The following is a 26,636-nucleotide window of genomic DNA, read 5'->3' on the forward strand; positions in this document are numbered from 1 at the left end:
CGAGCAAATATTCTTTTGGATGTCCATTGATAGAATTGATTTTATAAACTTTATAACCTTACAATGGATGTCCAAAAGAATACTAAAAGTTATGTCGAAATCACAATGCTATAATTTTATAAAATCAATTATATCAAATATTTGTTAAGACATCAAATTAAGTTTATAATAAGTCTAATGATAATTCAGTGTTTTTATTAAAGTCTATTTATATGCTATAATTATTGAAAAATTGAAATAGTTAAAAAAAAAGGCAAAACATAAGCACAAAATATGCAAAACAGAAGGTTTGAAAAAAGATATTAAAAAGGTTTGAAAGTTTAGGGAGCACCCTCCTTGAAAATATATTTTTGTAAAGATCTAACTACTTTGTAAAGATCTAGCTACACTATAGTGTCAAGATCTAACTACTTTATCAAAGAAAGGATCTAACTAACCTGCGTACGACTGGAGGAGGAACTATAGAAAGCTACAACATATTTTATAAACAAACTATAATGACACAGTCGAAACTTACCATTGTGTTTAAAGGTACTTGTGCACTTGAGATGTAACGATAAGGGTTAGGCATGGGCAGCCAATCTTTTGACGGGACCCAAAGGTTAGCACTTCTGGTATCAAAGATAACAGTGAAAGTTTGGCCTGGAGTGCCGATTGTGATATCGCCATAGTACCTACGGTCGTTTTCAGTCTGCAACCGTACTCCATCATTGTTCTTTGACAAATTATCTATCTTCAAGAGGATTCTTACAAGCTTTTGAGCTGACAAAAAAAAAAGATAAGTATACATAAGTGTATGGACATATTGATGTAGTGTCAGGATCTAAATAACTTGCAAGAGATTGGAGGAGGAGGGAGGGACAGAAAGCTACAATAAGAGCTTGTGAGAATTCCTTGAAGATATCTACGTCGAAATACTTTTATCTTCTTAAAGTATCTAGTCGAAATAATCTGTTTCAAAATTTAAATAAAAACAATAAAGTTTGTTGACTAATAGTAATATCTGATTTTTGATGTTATACTCTCTCTGTTTCATAAAGAGTATCATTCTAGCATTTTTGACACAAATTAAGAAAAGTAAACAAATTTTATTTCTACTCCTTATTAATACACTAGATAATACTCTCTCTAATTAATAAGCTGAAATAATAGAGATGAAAAAGAGAATTAGTCTTAAAAACTGCATTGAAAACATAAAACGATACTTTTTGTGAAATAAAATTAAAACTTTAAAATGACACTGAGGAAATATTTGTTAGTAGACTAACTAAAAGAGCTGATTACGTATTCATCGATGGCTTAACCATGTAAACTAGACAGGCTCGATCTTGTCGCAAGATCTCTTAGCTCAGATAAGCTTCTCTCGAGTTTCAACGCTAATCTACTCTGTTCTCGAAAACTTGCTAATTCTCTATTCTTTCTTTTTTGATTGCTTCTTCCAAGAGAGAGAATAATCCGGCAGAGTTTGTCTCTCTCTCTCTCGTTTTATGTTTGCAAGGTCCGAGAATAAAGGTTTTAGAGATGATTCAACTTTATAGAGAACATCACATTTCTGATTTATTATTTAAAGAAGACATGAAAGACTGTTACTTTATATTACAACGTAACACATAGTAGCTTTATAACCGATTACTTTATGTTTCACCCATTTAGCCGAATCTTTCTCCCTTCTATCAGCTGGATTAGTGAAGTTCACCCAATTCAAACCAAAGCAGATTGTGTAACCGCTACTGAATTCGTAATTATCCATCGAAGACCATGGAAAATTCCCAGCTATGTTGCATCCATCCCTATATAAAATATATATACACTTATATTAATATGAAAAAACAAAATAATATTTGTTTTTTTCTTCCATGTATATATAACCCAAATTATGATCAACTGGTATTTTAAACATCACATATTACTTACTCGATTGCGCATTTGAGACACGCCAAATGACTACAGTGGTTTTCAATTCGTCCTTGGTCTGCTAGTGCTTCAGCAAGTGTTAGATTGCCAAAAGTAGAAAATCCTGCAAAGTTTCGTAACATGCAATTCATAGATTATTGTTAATTATGTAACTTTGTTTAATCACATATATATGTTCGTATAGTCTATACATATACCATTCTCAGTGATGTAGGTAAGTGGGTTTGTGTAATTGTCTTTGATATAGTTTAGAATTTGACGGAGTCCAGGAGGATAATACACAAAATTAGCACTGTAAGAAACCGTTGGAATTAGTGTATAAATTTCGATTTATTATGAGCCATTTTTTGTTAAAAGCTAAATTTGATACTCACTTGAACACCAATTAGAACTCCACCACGAGAAGCTGCTTATTAACAAAGAAAACAGAAATCAGTTTATGTAGACATTGCATGGAGATACTATATCATTACCAATTGCATGTGAGATAAGATAATACCGTTAAATTAATATGAATATATGAATTAAAAAAAAAAATTGGATAAACATACTGCTAAAATTGGCTCTCTTGGATCAGTTTGGATGTTGGGTGGTGTCGAAATGGATCGCAAGGAATCAGTTCCATATTGCGTGAAGTAATAGTTTAAACCTAGAAAATCAATGGATCCTTTCACTAATTGAGATTCTAGAAGTGTAAATCTCGGCAATCTTTCCCCTAAAGTATCTTTCATGATCTTCGGATAATCTCCATACACCACAGGATCCAAGAACCATCCAAAAATGAAATCAATTGCTCGCCGCGCAGCCATATGTCCTGTGAATATGGAACTTTGAAATCTACAAGATGGATTCATCGAAAGGGAACAATGAAATATATTTTTTTGGGAGACGAAACAATTCTTTTGGATTTAGGTTTGGTAGTGCTCGTCAAGGACATTTAAGGAATCAAGAGAAATTCGATCTACTTCAATGGCAATGATATTGAAGGTTGCGATAACAAAAACAATGTTTTCATATTCAATCTCGATACAAAGAAAGTTGAACAACCGCACTAATTTGTTTGTTCGTCCGTTCGATGCTATGACGCGCGATGGTTCTTACCAAGTTTCAAATGAGAATGATTGATCCTTTTGTATTTGTTTTTCTAATATTTATGTATTTTTTTCATATTGTTACAACATCTTGGTACGTAATAGTTTTCAAGATTTCATGATGTTGTCTAAATTTGATGTTATTCCAATATGATTTTAAAACATTACGTATATATTATATATGATATGTTTAATTTACTTTCACACTTGCAAAAGAAAAGAGACACAAGTCCAACATAGATGTGTTTAGGGGAACGAAAAGGAAAAAAAAAGCATTGAAAAGATACAACAAAGTTGAGATCAATTATATATGTTTGAAATTTGGCACAAACCATCGTGCATCGGATAATTGAATGGACGAACAAAAACTTTGATGTGGTCTTTCAACTTCTTGTGTGTCGAGATTGAAGACAAATATATCTTTTTCACTCCAAACACGATCATCATATTCAGAATCATGATAACCACTGAAATATATTGAATTTCTATTGATTCCTTCGGTGGCGCTGGCTAGCACAGTGATACCTTGATCCAAAAGTACTGCCTCGTCTCCCAAAGAAGTAAGTTTCTCCCAGTCAGTATTTGAAGAATTTAGTTTGTAAATGCGGAAGGACCAAACATCCAGATGACTCCATATCATGCTCTTAACTCTGAGGGTTTCTCCAGTCAGTGTGACTACAAGATGCGTTCTTTTGATATGCCAAACATCACCAAGCTCTGGGTAAATACGTTCTGGCATTCCCTTTTCTATCGCCTCATCATAGTTAACGTGCGTTTCAAAGATTTGTCGTGGAATATCTCCAGAAAATTCCAAAACTTTGACATCACGCGAGCTATTATACAAGTAAATCTTATGATCTTTGTATACCATATCACTGTAATCATTAATAGCATGTTTCCAAAGATTATCTCCATTTCTACAATAAACCAGACACGGGTATTGCCTTTGCATTAACCACATAACCACATAATCTTTGGTTTTTTCATCTATCCACAATATAGGGAGCTCAATATGGATGTCTTTTTCAGGATAATGGAAATATTCATCATCAATTTTTATACGGAACATATCATCTATGGTTCGTTCAATCTTTATTCTACCAAATTCTGCCTCCACAGACGGAAGATTAATCCTCTCGCGAGTAAATAGATTCATAATATAGAGATTATATCTAGGATCTTTCATAAAGAGCCAACTTCCATAAATTGCCAAACAATGACTACTTACGAACTCAACACCAAGATCTTGTATCCTATACACTTTCTCTTTTTCCTCAGGATTAAACAAGAGACAGTAATCTTTACCTTTTTCTGGAAACATAATGAGCCAAGGTATAAATCTGTTAGCTCGGCACAAATCGTAGTTTGCACGACCTCGTCTTCTCTAGTTCGTACGATCTTTGTAACTCCGGCTCGTTCAAATTCGTGTTCGACAAAACCCAATCTTATTCTGTAATTGATCTCATCAAAAAATTAATCAAACATCCAGTTCGGCTTCGTACTAAAAGTTATCTTCGGTTATTCATACGAGAAAGTATTGTTGGGATCGTAACATCAACATATTCGAAAGCACTTTGAGATAAATATTCATGAATTTTAATGTTAATTAATCGTTATTGAGATAGTAGTTATACATAATGCAAAATCAAGGGGGATACCACATGATTCTGTAACAACAAACAATGGTCAGACAATAAGATAAGTAATTTGACTGGGAAAATCATCTGATCGGATATTTGGGTCCCATTGTTAGGAGAAATATAAAAACTGGCGCATCTAATTAATTTAATGCTGTTAATTATCTAATCAATTAGTGTATTTGATCTTTCTATCATACTTTTGAGTTTTGAGGCTCACCACTTAAATCAAACGTCTGTATTATTACATTATAGTGAAGAAAAAAAAAAGGGTAAATTGATCTGTTGAGGGAGTAAATGTTTTTATTAAAGAAACAAACTATTTTTTCAACTTTTTTCAACATGATTGTCAATTTCAATTGCTATATATATACTAGAAAAATATTATTCGTCAATGTGTATTTTATGTTAATGTGACAATCCAATATATGGTTCATAGGGTATCAGTGGATCAATGTGATTGCTTGTTTTGAATACGATAAATCAATTGCCATAGAAAATTTATATCTTGGGAAAATATTTGATTAATGAAAAAACAAACGATTACGTAGTACAAGAACTTGCCATCAATTATAATATTGTTTTTTGGCACGAAGCTTCCATTTCCATAAAGTTTATATAAATCAACAGACAATAACCTTTAGCATTTTTTTTAATCGCTTTGTTTTGGACAAAATATACAATTCGAAGTCTCACAGACACAGTCACAAAGTCCTAATGACCACAAAATAAAATAAATCTTCTCCTTTACTTTATGGTCTTTTTGCCAACAATAATTAGAGAATAATATGTGGGTGTAACAGTGCTCTTTATAAGCCTCTAGCGCAACAAAAAGTCGTCGAAATAAAGCAAAGTATATTAAAAAAAAAAAAAAAAAAAAACTATTAATTTACACAAAGTAAAGATCACATATTAAATTTTTAAATCTTAGACAAGTAACCAAAATCAAAATCGAATTTTCTACTTTGAATCGTAAGTGGCTAAGTTCGAATGATTATGTTTCCGATACCTAAAGAAATAAATCAAAGTAAAAACAACAAGAAGCGCAACACCGGAGACACCACAGATGATACTCGCCGCAAGAAACACGTGCCTCATCACGTGATCACGTCTGTTCCCAGCTCCGTCTCTCCACCAAGAATCATCGTCTCCACCGTCTGCCGCCGTAGCTTTAGGGAGGAGCTGAGAGTGAGAAGGAGGAGGAGAAGAAGAATGTGAATCTCCGAAGAAGGACATCATTTTACCCGGTGGTGAGTTAGATTCAGTCGGTGGTGAGCTGAATTGATACTGTAGGCCATGATCTGAAGGACGTAATTCTCCGGCGAGTGAGTTGCCGGTGAAGATAACGAGGAATGTTATAGTGAATGGGAAGATCGATGAAGATCTAACGCGGTTTAAGAAAAGAGCCATGAGAGAGAGAGAATTTGCTTTTTAACTCTTTTTTTGTTTCGTTAACTAGTTAAGTAGCTTTATACTTTATGTGATGTGTGATTAGTATGAACGACACCGTTTTCGACACGAGGTTGTTGTGGGGGTCCGTTACCGTAATACTTTCTGGGGTTTTCATTTTTTTTTTTATCACGGAGTCTCACCGATGTTGATAGGTGTAAAAGTGATCATAATATTGTCAAAAAAAATATACCAAGTCACCAACTCTTAATGGAGAAGAAATGGGTTGGTTTTGAACTTGAAGAAAAGTATTTCTGTTTGCGTTTTATACGTTACAAAATGACTTTTAAAAGGATTAAAATTTGACAGGCCCATCCAAAAGATTTTGTTTTTTCGGGCTAAAACTATTGGGCTGGGCCTAGATATACCTTCCACCGAAGAAGGTAAGATGTGAACTTTGGTGTGGAGGTGAGAGTCATTCCCATGCTTTCGAAGGATCACCCGTATTCCGTGGCTGTATTGTTGAATTTACTAGAATATAATAGTTGGGGAATAGGGCCATCAAAATTGTATATGTAATTGTGAAGAAAGATCCCACATTGGAAAGATCGGAAGGGACTTGAGTAGTATATAAGGGATATGGGCCAATTCACTCATAGCTAATTGGTTTTGAGTTGGAAACCCATAAAACTTAACATGGTATCAGAGCCTGAACATACGCTGGCTAGTTAATCCGGCCCGGAAAGAGGTCCGATCACCCCTCTAATTGATGGCCCAAATGAAGGCTCAATTCCGTCAAGATAGCTAGAAGAGCATTATCTCGTGGGGGCGTGATGGATTCTGTCGAGATTAATGGCTAAAAGAACCATTATCTCGAGGGGACGTGTGAAGAAAGATCCTACATTGGAAAGATGGGAAGGGACTTGAGTATTATATAAATGATATGGGCCAATCCACTCATTGCCAATTGGTTTTGAGTTGGTAGCCCATAAAACTTAACAGTAATGAACTTCAATATGATACCATGATGGCATGATCATTGTTCTTAACTTTGATTGAAATACTTTAATTACTTGCATTGATGATGACTAATGAGCGTTTACGTATCATTGAGGCTGCCACACAGAAGATGAGGAAGGAGGGTGCACTTGATTCAAACCTCAACCTTGGTGTGATGGGTTTGTGACTCAAATTTTCATTCAAACCTCAACCTTGCCACACACGCTTCTATCATATGTCCTAATTTTTTTTTTTTTTTTGTATTGCTTCTCGAACCAGAAACTATAATTTGGATATTAAATTTTTAAAATTGGAATATCCTGAAATTTAAAGATATTTATCCGGTATCGAGTCACCGTCAGATTTCTTATTCCAAAATTCAAGTTTGCAAACTGTGGCCGCAGGTCAACCAATGCTTACCATCCACATTGGTTAATTTTGTAAAGGTGTCTTAATAATGTTTTAATATTAAATTTAATATTATGACCAATCATGTAATGACACCTAAGGTCTCTCAAACAATCAAAAATGTCTGTAAAGAGACACGTTGCTAATAAAGAGACACGATTGTCTTCTGTTCATACATTTTTTCTTTAATTTTTATTATATTTTAATATAAGACACCCAATTTTTTTTGTCCAATGGAGTTGCTCGACACAAAAATTGGTGGCTTACACGAGTTTTTACCTGGTCTGTTTGACTCTAATGAGTGTAGAAGTGTAATTGGCCGAGCTCAAATTGTAATTTTTTTTCAAATGCAAAACATTCCTACATGCGGGCAAACATTCATATTTGAAGCCTAATTAATTATACTCCTTTTTTTTAACATAAATGAGAAAAGATTTTCAACGGAACCAAGGAAAAAAAAAACGACACAAAGGAAACAAACCTCCGAGGGAAGATGATGGAGAAAGATCAACAATGTTTGAGAAATCGTGTTCCAAACAACACCTAGTTATATAATACACAGTACAATTCACATTTAGAATTAAAAATAAACATGTTATTTTTTAAAATTCAACTAAAGTTCAAACCAAAGCTCGGCACAGCCCATAGCACTACAATTTTAAAGTTTTTTCTCCGGGGAAAGCACCAATAGGATTCTGTGAGCTATAAAGTAAGGCCCATAATACACACGTCATATTAGTGACGTCATAATATTATTATGGTTCTCGATTCTATAAGCTAAAGTAAAACCAGGATTCTGTGGACCAATGACACTGCAATTTTTAATGTTTTTCCTCCAGAGAAAGCCACAAGTTAATAAACTTTTATTTGATATTCAAATCATATAAAAATAGATTGAAAAAAAAAAAACCTTTGCTGAGAGAGCCTGACATTGGTTGGATAATTAGAGTCGTTGGATCAGAGTGTGTTGTGGGTTTTATATTTTAGTGCTCACCAGCTACAGCTCTCTGACACTCTCTTTCTCTCAACGCGGTTTCGTGTCACCTTCTTAACTCTTGAGTTATTATTAACCAATCCCACTTTTATATTTTGGAATTTGGTAGATGAGAGATTTATATTTCGTTGCACCAAGAAAATAAATATTTGATTTTAAGTTGATGACCATTATCTTAAAAAGTAGTATATACTACCTCTGTTCCTAGATATTTGATGTTCTAGAGTTTTAGTTTGTTCCACAAAGTTTGATTTTTTAGATTTTTGTTTTATTTTTTATTGATTAAAATTAATATATCGTAAACTTCAAGACGTAATGATTAACTGTTTTCTAATACTATTCGTTCAAAATTATTAAAAAATATTTAGTATAAAAAAGTAATTGACAAATAATTAAACAATGATTGTTTCTTAATATATGTGAAAACTTTAGAACATCGATCTTTTAGGAATTTTAGGAACAGAAGGAGTACTAAAGTTTAAGATTTTTGTTTTCTTCTAAAAAGATATGCAAATAACTTAACAATTTTACCACACGTCACTAAAAGTATGACATATTGACTTTGACTTCTCCATATATTCCTGGTTGTACTTTTATTTCACAGATTCTTGTACTCCGTGAAGATCACTTGAGTTCAACGTGAGTTATAATTTGATACAAAAGTAACTTACCAATTATCAAAAAAAAAAAAAAAATAGTAACTTACCTATTGAATACTTTGTTACCTAATTGACTTTAAGAAAATACTATAGTCCCTTAATTCTATGATTTAATTGTGCTAGTTCACATATTAACCCTTAGGGTTAGGGATTAAAAAAAAAAAAAAAGACAAAACTTATTTCCACTCAAGTATCCGAAAAAATGGGTAGAAAAACCCTCGCCTTTCATAAAAACATAGAAAAAACCCTCAACATTTATTGTGGTAAAATAAACCCTAGTATTAAAAAACTTAATTTAAATTCAAAAAAATTGCTATACTAAAACATAAATAAATAGGAAAAATTTGATTTCGGGTGTTTCTTCTAAAATTCTAGTTTACAATATTTTTCTAAATTGAAAATATGTGTCATGATGTAAAAAAGTTAATTAGTGAAGTTTTATTCAGTGTGTTACAAAAATTCATCAACGTGAAACCAAACAGATTTTGTTACGAATTATATATAAATTCTTATATCGAAACAAAATATGAGTTTATATTAATAAAAGTTTATTAGTTTCGATCACACAAATTTACTAACGTAAAACCAAACCAAATTTTATAAACTATGAAAAGTACATGAATTTCTACATCAAAATATTTTCATTAGACAAACTAAATAAGATTTACTAACAATTAATATATATATATATATATATTACGATATATTAAAATATAATATAAATTATATTTAATTAATTATTATTTAATTATATTTTTATCCAAAACCTGAACACTCGGATAAAAAAAAAATCAAATGTGATATCTTATAAATTTTTGTAGTTTATGTAACATAACTTCTAATTATAACAAAAAATAATTTGCCTAATCTCAACTAAATGGTGAATAAATGTTCATAGCACAAAAACCCTAATTTTAGAAAAAAATCGTAAACTCGAATTTGAAATAAAAAATCATAAATTAAATTTTTTTGTTACTTACTGTTTTAATATAATGATTTTTAAAAAATTAAATTGAGTTTATTAATATTAGGGTTTATTTAACCATTTATAAAAAGGTGATGGTTTAAAATCCCACAAAAAAAAAATTAAGGGTTTTTTCTATGTTTTTAAGAAAGTTGAGGGTTTTTTTACCCATTTTTCCCAAGTATCCCAATGTCTGAAGGGAAAATATTTAGACTCTCCTCGCCGTTTGTTTATTCTTCTCAACGAAGGAAAAGAAAAGAAAACTCTTTTCCAAGTCATGGCGGATCGCTCCGGATCACAGTCCTCCGTCGTCATTACCATGAAGGTGACCACTACTCCGGCGGCACATTTAGCTTTCACCAACTTGGCTTACTGCTCACTCTCTGATCTCTGTCAATTCGCCGTTCCCGGCACCGATCTCTTCCTCGCCAACGTCGCTGACGTCTTCATTCTATCGTTCTCATATCCTTTTCTTAATCTTACCTCTGTTTTCAAGTTTTAAAATTTTATTAGCTAGTACCTTATAATGCGATCTCTTTTAATAAGTACATTGTTTTTGAACTGTTTGTTTGGTCGGATCGGAAGAGGTGAGCTTTATTTGTATCAATGCCCTACTATTGTCTCCCTGGGTGTTTAATTGTTCGGACTGCTACTTAATTTTTGTTAGTTAACTTAACTGTTACATACTGGACACGAGAGTATCCATGATGGAACCATTGCTCTAAATGCTGTTCAACGAAGACATGCTAGAGTTTCTGCTGATGACATGGTAACCATCAGCAGGTAAATTCTCACACTAAGATTTTTGTCTTGCATTTTATTTATTTGTTGGTCTCTAAAGACTGTCCTGTTCTTGCAGATTCATTCCTCCTGAAAATTTTGACCTGACTTTGCTGGCACTTGAGATAGAATTTGTAAAGAAGGGCACTAAAAACGAACAGGTATGCATTTTTGTGGTGCGTTGATGATCCGTGAACATCTTATGTATGATATTATCTTTCAGGTTGATGCTGTGCTCCTTTCAACCCAACTCAAGAGGAAATTCATTAATCAGGTAAAGTTTTGAACCATTGCTGCGTATGACTTTATGTGTCCTAGCTCCTAATATATGATTTGTATACTTTGAGCTCATGCTATGTCACTAAGACCATGTAACTAAGAGGCATATAAAATAAATCAGGATGCATTATTGTTAATCTACATTCTTTTCCAATTTTGCGCAATATGCACATGGATTTTTTCTATCTTCTTTCTTTGTGTTTTTTGGTACTAATCACATTTTTCTTCTGCTGAAGATTGGTTTCTCAATGAATGTGTTTTCCTTGTCTCGCTCGCATTTAAAACATTTGCATGATTTATTGAAACTATGCATACTTATATATGCAGGTCTTGACAGTAGGCCAGAGAGTTACATTTGAGTATCATGGAACTAACTACATTTTTACGGTCAATCGAGCGGTGACAGAGGGGCAAGACCAGTTTAATGGTATAGAAAGAGGGATAATCTCCAACGATACATATTTTGTGTTTGAAGCATCAAATGCAACTGGGATAAAGGTCTGGTTTTGATCAATTCCGTTGGTTTGTTTAATCACTTGGTTCTGACAATACCATCCAACCAACATTTATCTTATTAACTCACTTTTCCCATTTATATTGTTTGGCAACTCGTGTTACTTGCTAAAATCTGATTTGTGTAACTTCATATACAGATTATCAACCAACGAGAGGCTGCTACTAGCAAAATATTTAAAGAAAAGGAGTTTAACCTTCAGTCCCTGGGTATTGGTGGCTTAAATGCAGAGTTTGTTGATATATTCCGAAGAGCATTTGCTTCTCGTATATTTCCTCCTCATGTCAGGAACAGGTCTTGTGATTCGTTCTTCAAGCAGATTTTGTCAGTTATTGCTGCTTGTAGTCCTTTAAAGTTTCTATTCTTTTGATCTTGCAGATTGGGGGCAAAGCACGTTAAAGGGATGCTTCTTTTCGGACCTCCTGGTACTGGCAAGACCTTGATGGCACGTCAAATTGGAAAAATGCTCAATGGAAAGGAGCCAAAGGTATATTCCTGGTCCTCTCAACACAAATGTGTGAGGCTGTTCTGTGTTGGCTTTATTCAACAAGTATACATGTGTTTTTTTTTTTCTTATCTTCACATCATAGATCGTGAATGGTCCTGAGGTGCTAAGTAAGTTTGTCGGTGAGACAGAAAAGAATGTAAGAGACCTGTTTGCTGATGCTGAGAACGACCAGAAAAACCTTGGTGCGGAAGATTCTGTTTACCCTGACTTGTGCTATCATGTTTTCCTTTTCTTGCAAGTGTGCTAATTTGGCACTCTTTTATAAGTACTTTTTCAGGTGATGACAGTGAGCTGCATGTCATTATTTTCGATGAAATCGATGCTATTTGTAAGGTACACGACTATATTAAAGCTGCTGTCAATTTTGACATTAAAACACTCGTGTTTTGTGAACAATCATAGCGTCTGATTTGTGAACAATGTTCGTTAATTGGTAGGCTATATGAGTTAAACTAAGTTGTAGAAATTGTATGTTTTCAGTCAAGAGGATCAAGCAGGGATGGCACAGGTGTCCATGACAGTATTGTAAACCAGCTCCTGACAAAGGTTAGCGCGTACGACCAAGCTATTGGCCTAAATTTACGTCTTTTATCTTTCCAGATGTGGCTAACACTTGTTATTATCCAGATTGATGGTGTGGAGGCCTTGAACAATGTTTTACTTATTGGAATGACAAACAGGAAGGATATGCTTGATGAAGCTCTTCTAAGGTCTCTGCCTCCTTGTGCTTATTAGTAGTCATTAACTCATTTCATTTATAAAGTATTTCCTATATTCACTTTGACAAGATGACATCAAAAGCTTATTATGTGTTTGCTTTTATATATGCATGAACTTTAGATTTGAGTTGGTGGACATAGATAATAATGTTTTGTGTTCTGCATGCCTACAGGCCTGGAAGGTTAGAGGTTCATATTGAGATTGGGCTTCCCGATGATGCTGGACGTTTAGAAATTCTTCAGATTCATACGAAAATGATGAAGGAAAATTCATTCCTTGCTCCTGATGTCAATCTCCAAGAGCTTGGTATGCTTTCATCGTTCATACTTGTTCATATCATTTTGCCAGACCTGTTCTGCATGTTTATAAGAAAAAAAGAAAAAAACTTCCCAAATGCCCCTTTCATTTGTATTAATATTTAAAGTCCGCACATGGACAACCACAAGCATGTGTGACATAGAAATTTGTTATTTGCTAGCATAAAATCTGACTATTGACCTGAGTTGTCCATTATTTTTTTACTGAAAAGCTGCTCAGACGAAGAACTACAGTGGTGCTGAGCTTGAAGGTGTTGTGAAAAGTGCTACATCATATGCTTTGAATAGACATCTGAGCATGGAGGATCTTACAAAACCAGTGGATGAAGAGAATATCAAAGTTACAATGGAGGATTTTCTTCAAGCATTACGTGAAGTAAAGCCTGCATTTGGAGCCTCTTCAAAAGACCTTCAAAACTGCAGGTAAATTTGGTTGAATTAATCTGAGTCATTAATGTTCTTACTTGAAGTTCTCTTGCACATTATTTATTGATACTAGTTACTAGCACCTCAAAGTCCAGTCCTGATGTTTTTTCTTACCTAGAGCCTGCTTATGTTGCGTCTGAGATAGGTTTCATAGACAAAGATGGGCTGAGATTACTCTAGTTATAGATTTTCTTTTCTTATCTTTTACCTTATTGCTCTAGTTGTAGATTTTATTTGCCGTCAAATGCATTCATATTGCATACCTTTGGCTCTGGATATTGATCTGCTAATGCTGGTATTTCCTATATTTACGACATATATTATAGACCCAAGGGATTTGTGGACTGTGGTGATCGGCAAAATCTCATCTATGAAAGAGTCATGTTTCTTGTTGACCAAGTTGTCAACGAAAGAAGTCCTCCAGTCACTTGCCTTCTTGAGGGACCTAGTGGAAGGTACCTTTACACTTTATTTTGAAACAACACATTTTCAAAAATAGAATATCTTTCAGTTTCTTAAAATTTAACTTTGTAAATTATAAACGCAAACGTCAACGGTAGGAAAAACTTCTGTTTGCGTTTGCGTATGCGTATACAATAAACAAAAGAAGTTTGCTTAAGATGTGAAAGGTTTTGGATTCGTTTGGAAGAAAAAAAAACACTGAACACAATAAGCAAAGGCAAAGATAAACAAACATTAATTGAGGCCTATATCATATGTTTTGGCATGTTGTTTCTAGCGTTTCCTAATATCTAAGCTTCTTTGGCCAGTGGGAAAACTGCGTTAGCCGCGACCGTTGGCATGGACAGTAACTTCCCATATGTTAAAATAGTAAGCGCCGCTCTTTCTTTCATTATACTGGTTAGTTATTTTGGACCCTTATAAGTTGTTGACTCTTTTGTTTGATATTTTGTTTTTGTTTCACCACTTGGGCAGGTCTCTGCAGAGACAATGGCTGGTCTTCAGGAGAGCACAAAGTCTGCTCACATTGCCAAGGTCCTAGCTTCAAAGCCTGCTACTTCTTTATTTTGTGCTCTGAATGTCTACTAACACTTGTTTTGGTGTGAATGATCAGGTCTTTGAGGATGCATACAAATCACCATTGAGCATTGTTATCCTTGACAATATTGAAAGGTGGTGCATACATTTCTACTCTCTCTTTCCTTCAAATACTTGATTGGTTTCATAATTCTTATTTTTTTTTTTCTATAACATTTGTAGGTTGTTGGAATACTCAGAAATTGGACCACGATTTTCAAACACGATTTTTCAAACATTGTTAATCTTTCTCAGTCAGCTTCCCCCGGAGGTATGTTTCCTGGTTTCAAAATTTTAGTAATTTTCCTCTACGGTACAAAGTAACATTTGTCTAACTTGGTAAATGTTTTTTGTTGACAGGGGAGCAAACTTCTTGTACTTGGTACAACAAGTGAATTAACGTTCTTAAATGCCGTTGGTTTGCGTAAAGCTTTCTCTGTGACATACTCTGTTCCATTACTACGGACAGAAGATGCTAAGAAGGTAATTTGTTTTCCTTGCAACTCATTTAGTTTTGGTTTTTTCATTCATGTTAGAAAGGGCCAGAGTTAGGTTTCTAAGTTCATTTTAAATTCCAAAAAAGGGTACTGCATATTTATTTGCTTTTTAATCCAAAGTTAAAATTATAATTATGTAAATGGGTCGCATGAAAACAACCTTAGTGTCTAACATGTTCTATGGTGCAGGTGCTGAAGCAACTAAACGTGTTCTCAGAGGATGATATCGAAGAAGCTTCCAAAGCCCTTAATGATGTATGTACTCGATCTCATTGTGTCTTTAACTATTACTTTTTTTATCAGAACTGACAAACAAAAGGCTCGTAATTATGAATGATATCACTATATATACTTGTAAACAATTTCTCACATCTTTGGTAGATTCCAATCAAGCAGCTGTACTTTCTTATCGAAATGGCAGCCCAAAGAGATGGCAGGTCTAAAGAGACTATCTATACAAGGAAGGAGAAACTCAACATCACTCATTTCTTTGATTGCCTTCAAGAAGTTACCGGATATTAGCATCTGATTTTACAGTTGCACAAAACAGTAATTAATTTAAGACTCTCATATTGACTCATATTGCAAGAGCCTTCAGATGGCATTGCCGAGATTGGTTTGATTCTTATTGGATTATTAAACTTTATTTAACTAAAACGAAAAAGATTCTATTTATACATGTGGTTATGGTTTTATTTTAGTAATCATTTTTCTTATTCCAGAATTGATATATGATTCTTGTGAGACTTAACTTAGTCACTAGATGGAACTTTTCAACGGTATACTTCATATACCAAATAGAGAGAGAGAAACAGAGAGTTGTCAAAATAAAAACATTTACCAGTTAATATTTACGTACCGGACATTATTAAACTATATGCATCAGATGATATTATCACCATACAATAAAGTAGTATATGCATCAAACCCATATCAGTAGAGTATAATTTGTCTTCTTTCTTGATATACGACCTAGTCCTCTGTCTTTCCTCGCCAGCAGCATCATGGAGAAGAGCCAGAGCTAAAATCATGGAAATTTAAAAGTATTTGTATCAGCTTGAAACATAAATTAAGAAATAACTCAAAATATATTGAAGCAAAATCATGGAAAATATATTAGCATGCATAATCTAGAAGCTTCTATTACGAAATGACTAAAAAAGTAAAATCATGGAAAAATTTAAAAAGCATAATAAATTAACTCAAAACTCATCAAAGCAAAAATGACTACCTTTCATTCTCACTTGCAGGTTTCACATCTACCATCGCCGATGTGAAATCACCATTAATTGTCAGCTTCAAACCTTCAGTAGTGGGATCTCCTCTGTTTCTCAACAGTTGTGTGGATAGAGCATTACCTTGAGCAAGTCGAACAAGAAGCTCAAGCTCAGGGCGATCATAGTTCACGGTTCGAGAAGCTGTAAAAAAAATTGAAAATAAGAATTAGGACATAAGATATAAGCGTGTGTGCCTGAAGAAATGAATGGAAAATTTGAGTCACAAACCCATCACACCAAGGTTGAGGTTTGAATCAAGTGCACCCTCCTTCCTCATCTTCTCTGTGGCAGCCTCAAGAATTCGTAAGCGTTCATCATATCTGAGAGGAGAGGTAACATCAGCCTTTGATCTTGCACCAGCCATATTGTGTTTGGTGTTGTGAGTGTAAGGAAAAGCAAGAGAATTAATGAACTTGATCTGATAGACTTATGATCGATCTCAATGCGTGTATATATATACAAGGCTACAAGTGTGGGTTTTTTTTTTCATTTTTTCTAAACTTTAGGGGCAAACAAATAAACAAAACATAAAAACAGGAATGGTTAATTAATTAAGTTGAGAAATTACCCTCAAAAATATACAGCATAATGAAGTGAGTATATTGAAGGTCACTTTCAATCTCTTTGCTCTGTAAAGGGTAATCGTGGAAGTAACTATCAATCTTTAAGTTTAAAACCGCCTTGAGAATAATCCTCAAAATGTATATCAGCTGAGGCATTATGGACTTATGCGTATAATAATTTCCTTAGCACACCCCGATTTAGAAACAAAAGAAAAATTTCCAAGGAAAATACAAACTAGGTTAATTGTCACATTCAACTTCAGCAGGCAAAGAAAGTTGTTTCTGATTTGCTGCACCCTCAGATTGCCCCATGTAGAAACTAGTTTGATACTGCAGATATGATATTAATTATCTGTGTTCACACACATAATTATATATATAGCTCCAGTTTGTATATATAATACGCCTAATTGTATACATACCCATGTGGATATTTATTCCTTCAGTAAGTGAACATTTTTTGTTATCCAACTTGCTGCTTTATAATTAAGAAAATTATCTGTGCATGAATTCTATCTACTATATATTACTTCATATACCATTACAAATATAATATATTTACCTACACTATGTAAGTGGAAGAAGCTCAGAGAATGTCATTTTATATTTATTCATTGTCAATTATATTTGAGGGAAAAAACCAATGCATGCATTTTTATCAAAAAAAATTCACACCTCACACGCACACCAATATATATTATAAAGATTTTATGTACTTAATTAGTTATACTCTATAAGATCAAATCGCTCAGTCGGCTGGAGAAGGAAGCAATACCATTGTACAAGTACACGTGAAGTACACGTGTGAATAACTACGGTTGGATTTATGAAAATGGGCGGAAATTAATAACAAGTCCATGAAACTTTTTTGGTTTAGGCCTTAAGGAGTTTTACATAATACTTTTAAATTATTCATACATTACGTCTAAGTGAAATCAAATTCCAACATTTTCCACACAAAAAAAAAAATCATTCTACCAAAGAAATTCCAAAAAATGAAATTACCATTCTGTTTAAAGGTTCTTGATGCACCTGAGATGTAACGGTTGTGAGATTTATACTGCCAATAATTTGACGGGACCCAAAGGCTAGCACTTCCGGTATCAAAGACAACGGTGAAAGTTTGGCCTGGAGTGCCGATTGTGATCTCGCCATAGTATCTACGGTCGTTTTCATTCTGCAAACGAACTCCATCATTGTTCGGTGAGAAACTATCTATCTTCAATGGGATTCTCACAAGCGCTTCTGACACAAGAAAAAGGGAAAGAGGAAAAAAATATACGTATACATTGTAGAGATATGAGGCTCAGTGATATTATAAGATTGAGAATGTATGGTATATATAGTGATTACATAAGGGAGATTAGAAATTAATGAATTACTAATCTAGCCTTTACTTATATAAAGGATGTAATTGTGTGTTGAAGTTTGTAAAGTTTGGCATCAACAAAAAGACAGAAAAAGTTTAAATCTAGTTGATGTTTTCTATCTTAACATGGTTTTGAAATTATGAATTTTCATTTAAATATCTGAGCTCTGCTTTTTTATAATGTTGAATTCATTTTTCCTATTTGTTTTATTTCAATAAATGTACCACCTAAAAATATTCTACAATATCACGAAAAGACAACAAGAGTAGGTATAATCAAATTCGATAATTCAATTTTTTTTTTTCGTATTTGCACTACTCAATTTGTACCTTCAACTTTGTAGCCTCAACAAAATTATTTCAGGGTCAATTAAACAGAACATGCTAGGTTCATTGAACATGGTAATTGTTGATATATATGTTATACTTGAATCAAATTATTTAATTACTCGCAAACAACCAAAACAACCAAAATCATACTACTAGTAAAAAAAGAAAGGTAGGGTCCACCTCCTTTTACTTGATGAAACGCAGAAAGTCATACCTATTCATTCCTCTACCAGGCTGTGTAATGGCGTATACTGAGACATTTGATGGCTCCATTGTCTTAAACTGGAAAGTTGAATAATAATCCTATTAAATAGCATTTTGACTATCGTTCTCTCCAATGGCGGATCCAGAAAATAATTCAGTATGGGGCACTATATATATAAATAATAAATAGAATTTAATTAGCTAAATTATATTATAGTTATTAAAAAATTTATTACATTAGTTACAATTAAATTGATATAAAGTAAAAAAAATCAGAAGAAGAACATTGGAAAGGCTTGAACTTGGGTTGATATGAGGCAGAATTTGGTGTAAAATCACTAAACCAACAACATTTATTGTTACATGGCACTAGTTTATGTAATATATAAAGGATTGAGCATGGGGCACACATGCCCCACCCAAGACCAACGTGGGTCCGCCTCTAGTTCTCTCTCTCACATAATAACTTTCCTCTCCTCAAGTAAAAGAAATATGATCCCTACCAAGAAAAAAAGAAATATGAAAACGAGCCTTCAAGTTTATCTTATTTATTTTAATTTATAGTGTTAAACCATGAGTCAATGATAACATTTTGTTTTTGGTACTTTATATGAAGATTTGATGAAATCATGCATCCAGACTTCTAGTAAGGTTTTATTTTATGTTTTTACAAAGTATCTAGGGATCGTCGAGATATTCTATTTTTTAGTCACAACGTCTATTATTCTGATTTCTTAAATTTGATAAACAAATCAAAATTCATTTTTTATTTAACCGTGGGATACACGGTATTAATTGGCATGCATGAGATAGTGCAGTAAAGTCTTTAAGACAAAAAAATTTTTTGGTAGGAAGTCTTTAAGACAAAATTAGTGCCACGTATATAATGCAAATAAGTGTGTAGACTCCGAAGAAAAATATAGATAAGTTTAGGGCTTATTTGGAAAGTTGATTTCTACCGGAGAAATGAAAAAGAGAGTAGGATAAAAACAAGAAGAAGATACAAAAAAGCTTATTGAGAATAACTAAACGTGTCACATAGTGGCGAATCAGAGACTAATATTTCAAAAAATTCAGAGAGTAAATAGAGGCAGGTATGACTTTATTATGACTGAAACTACATATATTCCTTTTGTTTTTGACTTTTCTGCAACTTGAGGTTTCAGTGAGTAAAATAGATGAGGACCACTACCCTTTCTTTTATTTCCCACTCTTTTATTTTTCTTCTCTCTTCGTGCACGAGAGAGAGAGAGATCGCATAATGAGTTTTTGTCCAATTAACATTAGACCCCACCTTCTATATACATGAACAATCACATAGAAGTACTTTCATCGGACTATAGAGTTAAGAGGGAAAAAAGTGATTGTGAAAAGCCAAGTGTTTCCATAGACTATGGTCTTGGTGTGAAAATATAATCCTAAATTATTATTGTATAATTTTCATCAATATAGTCCTAAATTATATCTTTCACATGTTATATCTTTGAATAGTGTAAATTACACTGTGTAATCCTAAACTATATCTTTTAAAGTTTTTGGGTGAACGACCTGTGTCCCCCCAGTAAGTTTCATATAGTACCATAACAACACAGATTTCGGGTCTTGTCTCCAGTCCACACAAAACGAAAGTTAAACTCCAGTTTCCCCCTAAATTGAAAGTTCGAGACCTCAGTCTCCATAATTTTAAATTTCGTGGTTTATCTTCGGTTTATTGTACCGAACCCAATGCCAAACCAAAACCCAGAATAATAAACCGATTTTGAACCCGATTCGAGTTATCCCCAAATTGAGAAATCTTAGAACCCTAATTTCGATCTTATAGTATAATTCTATCGCCATGTTCATGAGATTTTTGTGAGAAAGAAAAAGCTCTTTTGTCGTTTTTCTTATCTTTTGCTCTTTTTTTGGCTGTCAAAAATCAGAATTTTTTTGTCAGTGTAATAAGTTCTTGAGATTCTGAAAATTCAAAGAAGAAGAAGAAGAAGAAGAAATTGAAAATGGGTCATTACGCAACAGTGTGGGATCAAAAAGAAGCAAGTGAGATAATCAAAGATTGGAATGGCGTTGACCAAGTCCTTCTCAGAAACCCACATGGTGCTTCTGCCAAGGTCTTCACTATTTTCTCCAACCTTCTTACGAGCTTTTTTTTAAAACCAATTTGGGTTTTTGATTTTTTGGTTTTCCAGATTAGTTTACATGGAGGACAAGTGATTTCATGGAGGAATGAACAAGGCGAAGAGCTTCTTTTCACTAGCAACAAGGTATGCAGACACTACAAATACATTGTGAAGAAGCTGAAAATCCAAAATCTGATTTTTAAATTTGGTTGTAAATTTGCTAGGCTATATTCAAACCTCCTAAATCAATGCGTGGAGGGATTCAGATTTGTTATCCTCAGGTATAATTTACTAGTAGAGCTCACTGATATCTTTTCTTGATCACTTTGTAATTGAATTTTGTGTGTGTGTGTTTGTGAAGTTTGGTGATTTTACGATTTTGGGATTATCGGGTTTAATGGGTCTAATAATTGGGTTGGTTTCTGGGTAAATCCAGTTTAATTTCGATGTTAAGCGGTTAATTGGGTTCGGCACAGTAAACCGAAGATAAACCACGAAATTTGAAATTATGGAGACTGAGGTCTCGAACTTTTAATTTAGGGAGAAACTGGAGTTTAACTTTCGTTTTGTGTGGACTGGAGACGAGACCCGAAATCTATGTTGTTATGGTACTATATGAAACTTACTGGGGGGACACAGGTCGTTCACCCAAAGTTTTTAGACTCTTTCCCTAAGCTTTGTAATCTAGGGTTGGGCCTGAAAGTGTCAGATTAGTTAAATAAATATATAAGCCCAGTTAGTAAATGTTCATCAAAAATCGTTACTATTATAGTATTATTATTATACAAGGAGTTCGGTTGTAAGTTGTGTAACTAATTAACAGACATGTGAAAACTAGAGAGAGAGAGGTAGCATATATTACAGATATTATATCTTGATCAAGTTTAATCAACGCGTATCGGAATTCGCAACATTAATAAATAAGCATAAAACATTTTGTTAATTTTTAGAGACTTCTAATTTATAAATTAGTTAGCAATGAGCGTTTTGGTCTATGTATATTATATAGTATGTAACTTTCATGTGGGATATTTGTCATTTATGATGTGAAATAGACAAATAGTTGTTGTATGCTTCTTCGAGAAAATTGTATATTTGTCTATTAATCTCGATATAATCTTCATAAAAACTAATTTTGAGTTACATTGATCGGATTCTCGGACCAAATTGATATTTGTTCAGGTAAGGTAGTGTGTGATTGGTCTTAAATAGAATGCGAAGATCATGAGTTTGAGGACATTGTTCTATGGAAAGGGAACAATGATATGTTTAGGCCACACTTGAAACCATACTCGAACCACCTCAAATGCAGTTGCTTGGCACAAGGGTGTCTGGTTTAATCATTCAACACCAAAATACTTCTTTTGCGTTTGGTTAGCGGCACTAAACCGACTCTCAACAAGGGACCGCATGTCCCACTGAAATAGGGGACAATCTACGGTTTGTGTGCTCTGTCACAATGCATCAGAAAGTCGCGACCACTTATTTTTTTCATGCGAGTTTGCTTCAACAGTATGGAATGACTTAGCAAAGAATATCTACAGCACAAGGCACTCCACGAACTGGCATGATCTGATTGTCTCCATCTCCGGAAATTGGAAGGATCGAATTGCAAGCTTCATTGCTCGATATGTTTTCCAAGCTACGATACACACAATCTGACGTGAGAGGAACGAGAGAAAGCATGGAGAGAAGCCGAACTCAACAGCTCTTTTAATCAATTGGATCGACAAACAAATTCGAAATCAACAATCATTCACTCGAGCAAGCGGTGATAGGCGGTATGACAAGGGTCTCCAAACTTGGTTTGCATTGCGAAGTTAATTTTTAAACTTTTATTTAAAGTATTTATCAAACAAACGTTGCACTTGATGTAAAAACGATATTTTTATTTTGAATTTAATTTAGCATTACATGCAAAAAAAAAAAAAAAAAAAAAGAAGATCATGTGTTTTTGCAACTCGAAACTAATTGTCAATAAGTTAATTAGTAAAAACACGCTTTTAGGCACACGCTAACCGTTTTCTCGCCGAGCCCCAAACCGTTTCATCACAAGCCTCCGTTTTTTGCATCGTTTCTGGCCGGCGTCGGAGATCTTTTCTCTTTGACGGGGTTTTGAGATTTGTCTCTCTCTCTCTCTCGTTTTATGTTCGTAAGGTCCGAGAATAAAGGTTTTAGAGATGATTCAACTTTATAGAAAACATCATATTTCTGATTTATTATTTAAAGAAGACATGAAAGTCCGTTACTTTATATTACAATGTAACACAGTAGCTTTATAACCGATTACTTTATGTTTCATATTTTCTTTAGTTTGTGTTGAACGTACAATACCATTTAGCCGAATCTTTCTCCCTTCTATCAGCTGGATTAGTGAAGTTCACCCAATTCAAACCAAAGCGGATTGTGTAACCGCTACTGAACTCGTAATTATCCATCGAAGACCATGGAAAATACCCAGCTATGTTGCATCCATATCCCTATATAAAATATATACTTATATATATGAAAAAACAAAATGATATTTTTTTCTCCCAAATATCAACTGGTATCATCACATATAACTTACTCGATTGCGCATTTGAGACTAAACACTTCATTTGAAATATAATCATCTCATAGGACGAGTGGTTTTCCTACAATAAGGAAATGTAACCCAATGAAACTAAAAACCTCAAATCTCACACTAGCTAGTTGTAAACATGGAGTTGGTTCTATTGTGCTCTAACCATTCTCTCTTGAGATGAAGGGTATATTCAAAGGGAACAGGCTTAAGGCAGATTTCGGACCTACAAAAATTACGGTGGAGGCTTGAACTTCGAGGTTATCAAAAGAAAATAAAAAATGTATGAACAATATCTTCAATGTAATATAACTAGGTAATACTCCAAATTTTGGATATTTACTTTTTCAGACGTTTTATCATATTGTTCATTAGTTCAAAATAAAAAACCAAATGATGTAAAAAGGTGTTTTACCCAAATTTCTGAGTAAATGAAAATGGTATACTATTCAATTAATCTTTCCAACAAGAAACGAACAATGAAAATACACATGTGGATCAAAATGAAAACCAAGTGATTAAAATTCATCAAACGATGTGCCACATACAAGTAAATTTTCATGACATATATATATATATACTAAATTTGATATTATTCCAATATGATTTTAAAGACATCATATTTATAATTTTACTTTCACACATGGAAAAGAAAAGAGACACAAGTCCAACATAGATGTGTTTATGGCATTAGAAAGAAAAAAAAAAGTATTGAAAAGATACAACAGACTTGAGATCAATCATTTCCGTTTGATATTTGGCAGAAACCATCGAGCATCAGATGAATGAAATGAACGAACAAATATTTCTGAAATACATCCAATTTTGAATAATAAGATAATATCAGAGCCTCATGGATTATAAATTTGTTACATGTTTAAATATTGACCGTGTATATACAAAACTCACTTTTCCAAATATAAAAAAGATTTTTTTAAGTGTGAGATTCTTGTCTTTTGTTTTTGTTTTAGCTTTGTATGATCTGCACTAGGTTATATCACAGGGAGAGTAAAAGTGTATATATTCAAAGATAAGTAACCAAAACTAATTTGCAATTCAGGTTTGTACAGAAATTAAAAAAATCATCTGTCATTTTCTCTATACACAAAACGAATTAATGAATATAAATTTGTTTGTAGAATAATTAAATTAAAAGAGCTTGCTTGCGCATTCATCTATAGCTGATCCTTGTAACCTAGACAAGCTAGATCTTCTGGCGAGATCTCTCAATTCAGACAAGCTTCTCCCAAGTTTCAACGCTACTTTTGTCTCAAAAACTTGCCCATTCTCTCTTCTCTCTGTTTTGATCGTATCTTCCAAAAGAGAGAAGAATCCGGCGGAGTTTCTATACATCTCAAACACCATCCCTACTTGACCTCCGTGCTCTAACGTGTTCATTACGGCAGCCAATGAAGCACACGTTGTTGCTACTACTCCAGCTAAACCTGAACCGTGCCCTATAAAACCGGAACTTACAGCAGCGATTCCGGTTAACACCGGTCCAGAGATTGCCAAAACCCGGTTTAACTTCAACGCCACGTTACCTAATTTCTCGTACTCCTCTGCATCTCTACTCTTAATAACCTCAACCACCTCTCTCATCTCCATCTCTAGCTCCGAGTTCCACCCGTTAGCTTCGGTTCTGGAATGAGTGGATTCGGGTTTTGTTTCGGGCCACCAAGTCGCTGGCTTGAATTCTTGAGGGAACTTCTCGAGCATGGTGCCGACTAGAGGAAGTGGATAAGCTTTGTCTAAACAGAGCACTCTCTTTATAGCTTCTTTCACGTCTGCTTCACTGATTCCATCTTCACTTTTCTCCCTCAGAACCATCTCGATTCTGTTTCTTAGCTGCTTGAACAACCTCGTTGCGTTCCTCTGCTCTTCCACAAGCTGTGACGGCTGAATCTTGTTCATCAAGGCAGCCAAACCTGTAGCAGAAGCCAGCAACACCGTAGAAGCTATATTCACCGCGGAAACGGAATCTACTCCACTGGCGTTCATAGAAGCTATTCCGGCCATCAAAGCAGCAGTGAGAGTAATCATGTTGACGGAATCGAGCAAGAGAGAGTTCCAGTTATTGCGTTGCTCTCCAATGTTCTTGTGCATCTCTACTCTATCTATAACTTCTTCAAGAACCGCCATGAGTCGCGATCTTTGCAAAACCTGATCATCGCACCCTCTCTTCTTCTGCCTTTGTTTCTCTAACAGCGAAAGATCAAAATCTTCAGCAAAACCATCCAACCGAAAACTCGGTTCCTCGACTCTGAAATTCCGGTTCTTGATCGGTATTTGCGGGATTGCGACATTAAATTTCCGTAATTTAGGGATTGAAACTGCGGATCTTGTTCTTGTGCAAGAAGAACAAGAAGTAGTAAGCATAAGTCTTGAAGCCTGTAGTGAAGCCATATGATATATGGAGGAGATTATGTTTTGTTGATTATGATTGTGTTTGTTTCTGGTGTTTCTTGTTCTGTTTGTTGAAACTAAGGAGCAGAAGATCTAACGTATATATAGTTTGTGACAATTACAGGTGAACAATAGAGGAATAGAAAATGTTTGACCAATAGCCAATAGGAAGAGACTTTTGACCGATGACCATTTCGTAGCTGTTGGATTCTCTTGTGGCGATTTTGGTCAACCATTAGAATCAGTAAAATCTCTAACTTCTCAAAATAAATTATGGTTCACTTCTTGTTGCCTCCTTAGAACGAGTCTTGCTTCAACATTGAATAGTTTGTATTCAAAATCAAAAAGTCTACATAATATATAAAAACAGACTAATACGGACTAATATAAATTAATACAGACTAATATAAAAACTACTATAGTCTGTTTTACCATAACACGTTGGGGGAAATGTGTTTCCATCATAAACTATAACTTCCGGGCATTAGTGGGACAATCTTTATCACCTAGCTAGTGATGCAAAGTTGGTCTCTATTTCAATGCAATCTTAGTATAGAATAAGACTACGACGAGGCAGAGCCAAGAACATATAAGATTTTGGGTCAAAATTGTGAGAATAAAGAGCTAAGAACCTGCAATGTGGAGAAAAAAGAGTTGTGGTTTCACCTCTTGT

At 34.0% G+C, this 26,636-nt stretch overlaps 6 protein-coding genes across 6 annotated transcripts; 2 read left to right on the plus strand and 4 right to left on the minus strand.

The window, feature by feature from the left end:
- Positions 1-3,162: 3,162 nt before the first annotated feature.
- Positions 3,163-4,566, minus strand: LOC9305914 (probable F-box protein At4g22060). The gene is made up of 2 exons (XM_021016912.1): positions 4,534-4,566; positions 3,163-4,389 (listed from the first exon to the last, which is right to left on the minus strand). The coding sequence occupies exons 1-2, from the start codon at positions 4,564-4,566 to the stop codon at positions 3,310-3,312; spliced, it is 1,113 nt and encodes a 370-aa protein (XP_020872571.1). The 3' UTR covers positions 3,163-3,309.
- Positions 4,567-5,431: 865 nt separating this feature from the next.
- On the minus strand, positions 5,432-6,383 carry LOC110226406. Its single transcript, XM_021018133.1, has one exon. The coding sequence runs from the start codon at positions 6,050-6,052 to the stop codon at positions 5,603-5,605; it is 450 nt and encodes a 149-aa protein (XP_020873792.1). The 5' UTR covers positions 6,053-6,383; the 3' UTR covers positions 5,432-5,602.
- Positions 6,384-10,236: 3,853 nt separating this feature from the next.
- On the plus strand, positions 10,237-15,827 carry LOC9305915 (vesicle-fusing ATPase). Its single transcript, XM_021017659.1, has 21 exons — positions 10,237-10,517; positions 10,743-10,838; positions 10,915-10,996; positions 11,059-11,109; positions 11,442-11,612; positions 11,768-11,922; positions 12,007-12,115; positions 12,219-12,318; positions 12,414-12,469; positions 12,617-12,682; positions 12,764-12,846; positions 13,029-13,162; positions 13,386-13,596; positions 13,926-14,054; positions 14,370-14,430; positions 14,536-14,595; positions 14,675-14,733; positions 14,821-14,908; positions 14,998-15,120; positions 15,324-15,389; positions 15,516-15,827. The coding sequence occupies exons 1-21, from the start codon at positions 10,333-10,335 to the stop codon at positions 15,654-15,656; spliced, it is 2,226 nt and encodes a 741-aa protein (XP_020873318.1). The 5' UTR covers positions 10,237-10,332; the 3' UTR covers positions 15,657-15,827.
- A 74-nt stretch (positions 15,828-15,901) lies between these two features.
- LOC9303870 lies at positions 15,902-17,648 on the minus strand. Its single transcript, XM_002869798.2, has 3 exons — positions 16,640-17,648; positions 16,366-16,552; positions 15,902-16,155 (listed from the first exon to the last, which is right to left on the minus strand). The coding sequence occupies exons 1-3, from the start codon at positions 16,773-16,775 to the stop codon at positions 16,137-16,139; spliced, it is 342 nt and encodes a 113-aa protein (XP_002869844.2). The 5' UTR covers positions 16,776-17,648; the 3' UTR covers positions 15,902-16,136.
- Positions 17,649-20,712: 3,064 nt separating this feature from the next.
- On the plus strand, positions 20,713-21,391 carry LOC9305917 (putative glucose-6-phosphate 1-epimerase). Its single transcript, XM_002867752.2, has 3 exons — positions 20,713-20,985; positions 21,064-21,138; positions 21,219-21,391. Exons 1-3 carry the CDS (start codon positions 20,875-20,877, stop codon positions 21,279-21,281), a joined length of 249 nt encoding a protein of 82 aa, XP_002867798.1. The 5' UTR covers positions 20,713-20,874; the 3' UTR covers positions 21,282-21,391.
- A 3,181-nt stretch (positions 21,392-24,572) lies between these two features.
- LOC9303871 (probable F-box protein At4g22030) lies at positions 24,573-26,271 on the minus strand. Its single transcript, XM_021017853.1, has one exon. It carries the CDS (start codon positions 25,961-25,963, stop codon positions 24,707-24,709), a length of 1,257 nt encoding a protein of 418 aa, XP_020873512.1. The 5' UTR covers positions 25,964-26,271; the 3' UTR covers positions 24,573-24,706.
- Between the last annotated feature and the right edge of the window lie 365 nt (positions 26,272-26,636).

Source organism: Arabidopsis lyrata (genome assembly GCF_000004255.2).
Source record: "Arabidopsis lyrata subsp. lyrata unplaced genomic scaffold ARALYscaffold_7, whole genome shotgun sequence".
NCBI lineage: Eukaryota > Viridiplantae > Streptophyta > Magnoliopsida > Brassicales > Brassicaceae > Arabidopsis > Arabidopsis lyrata.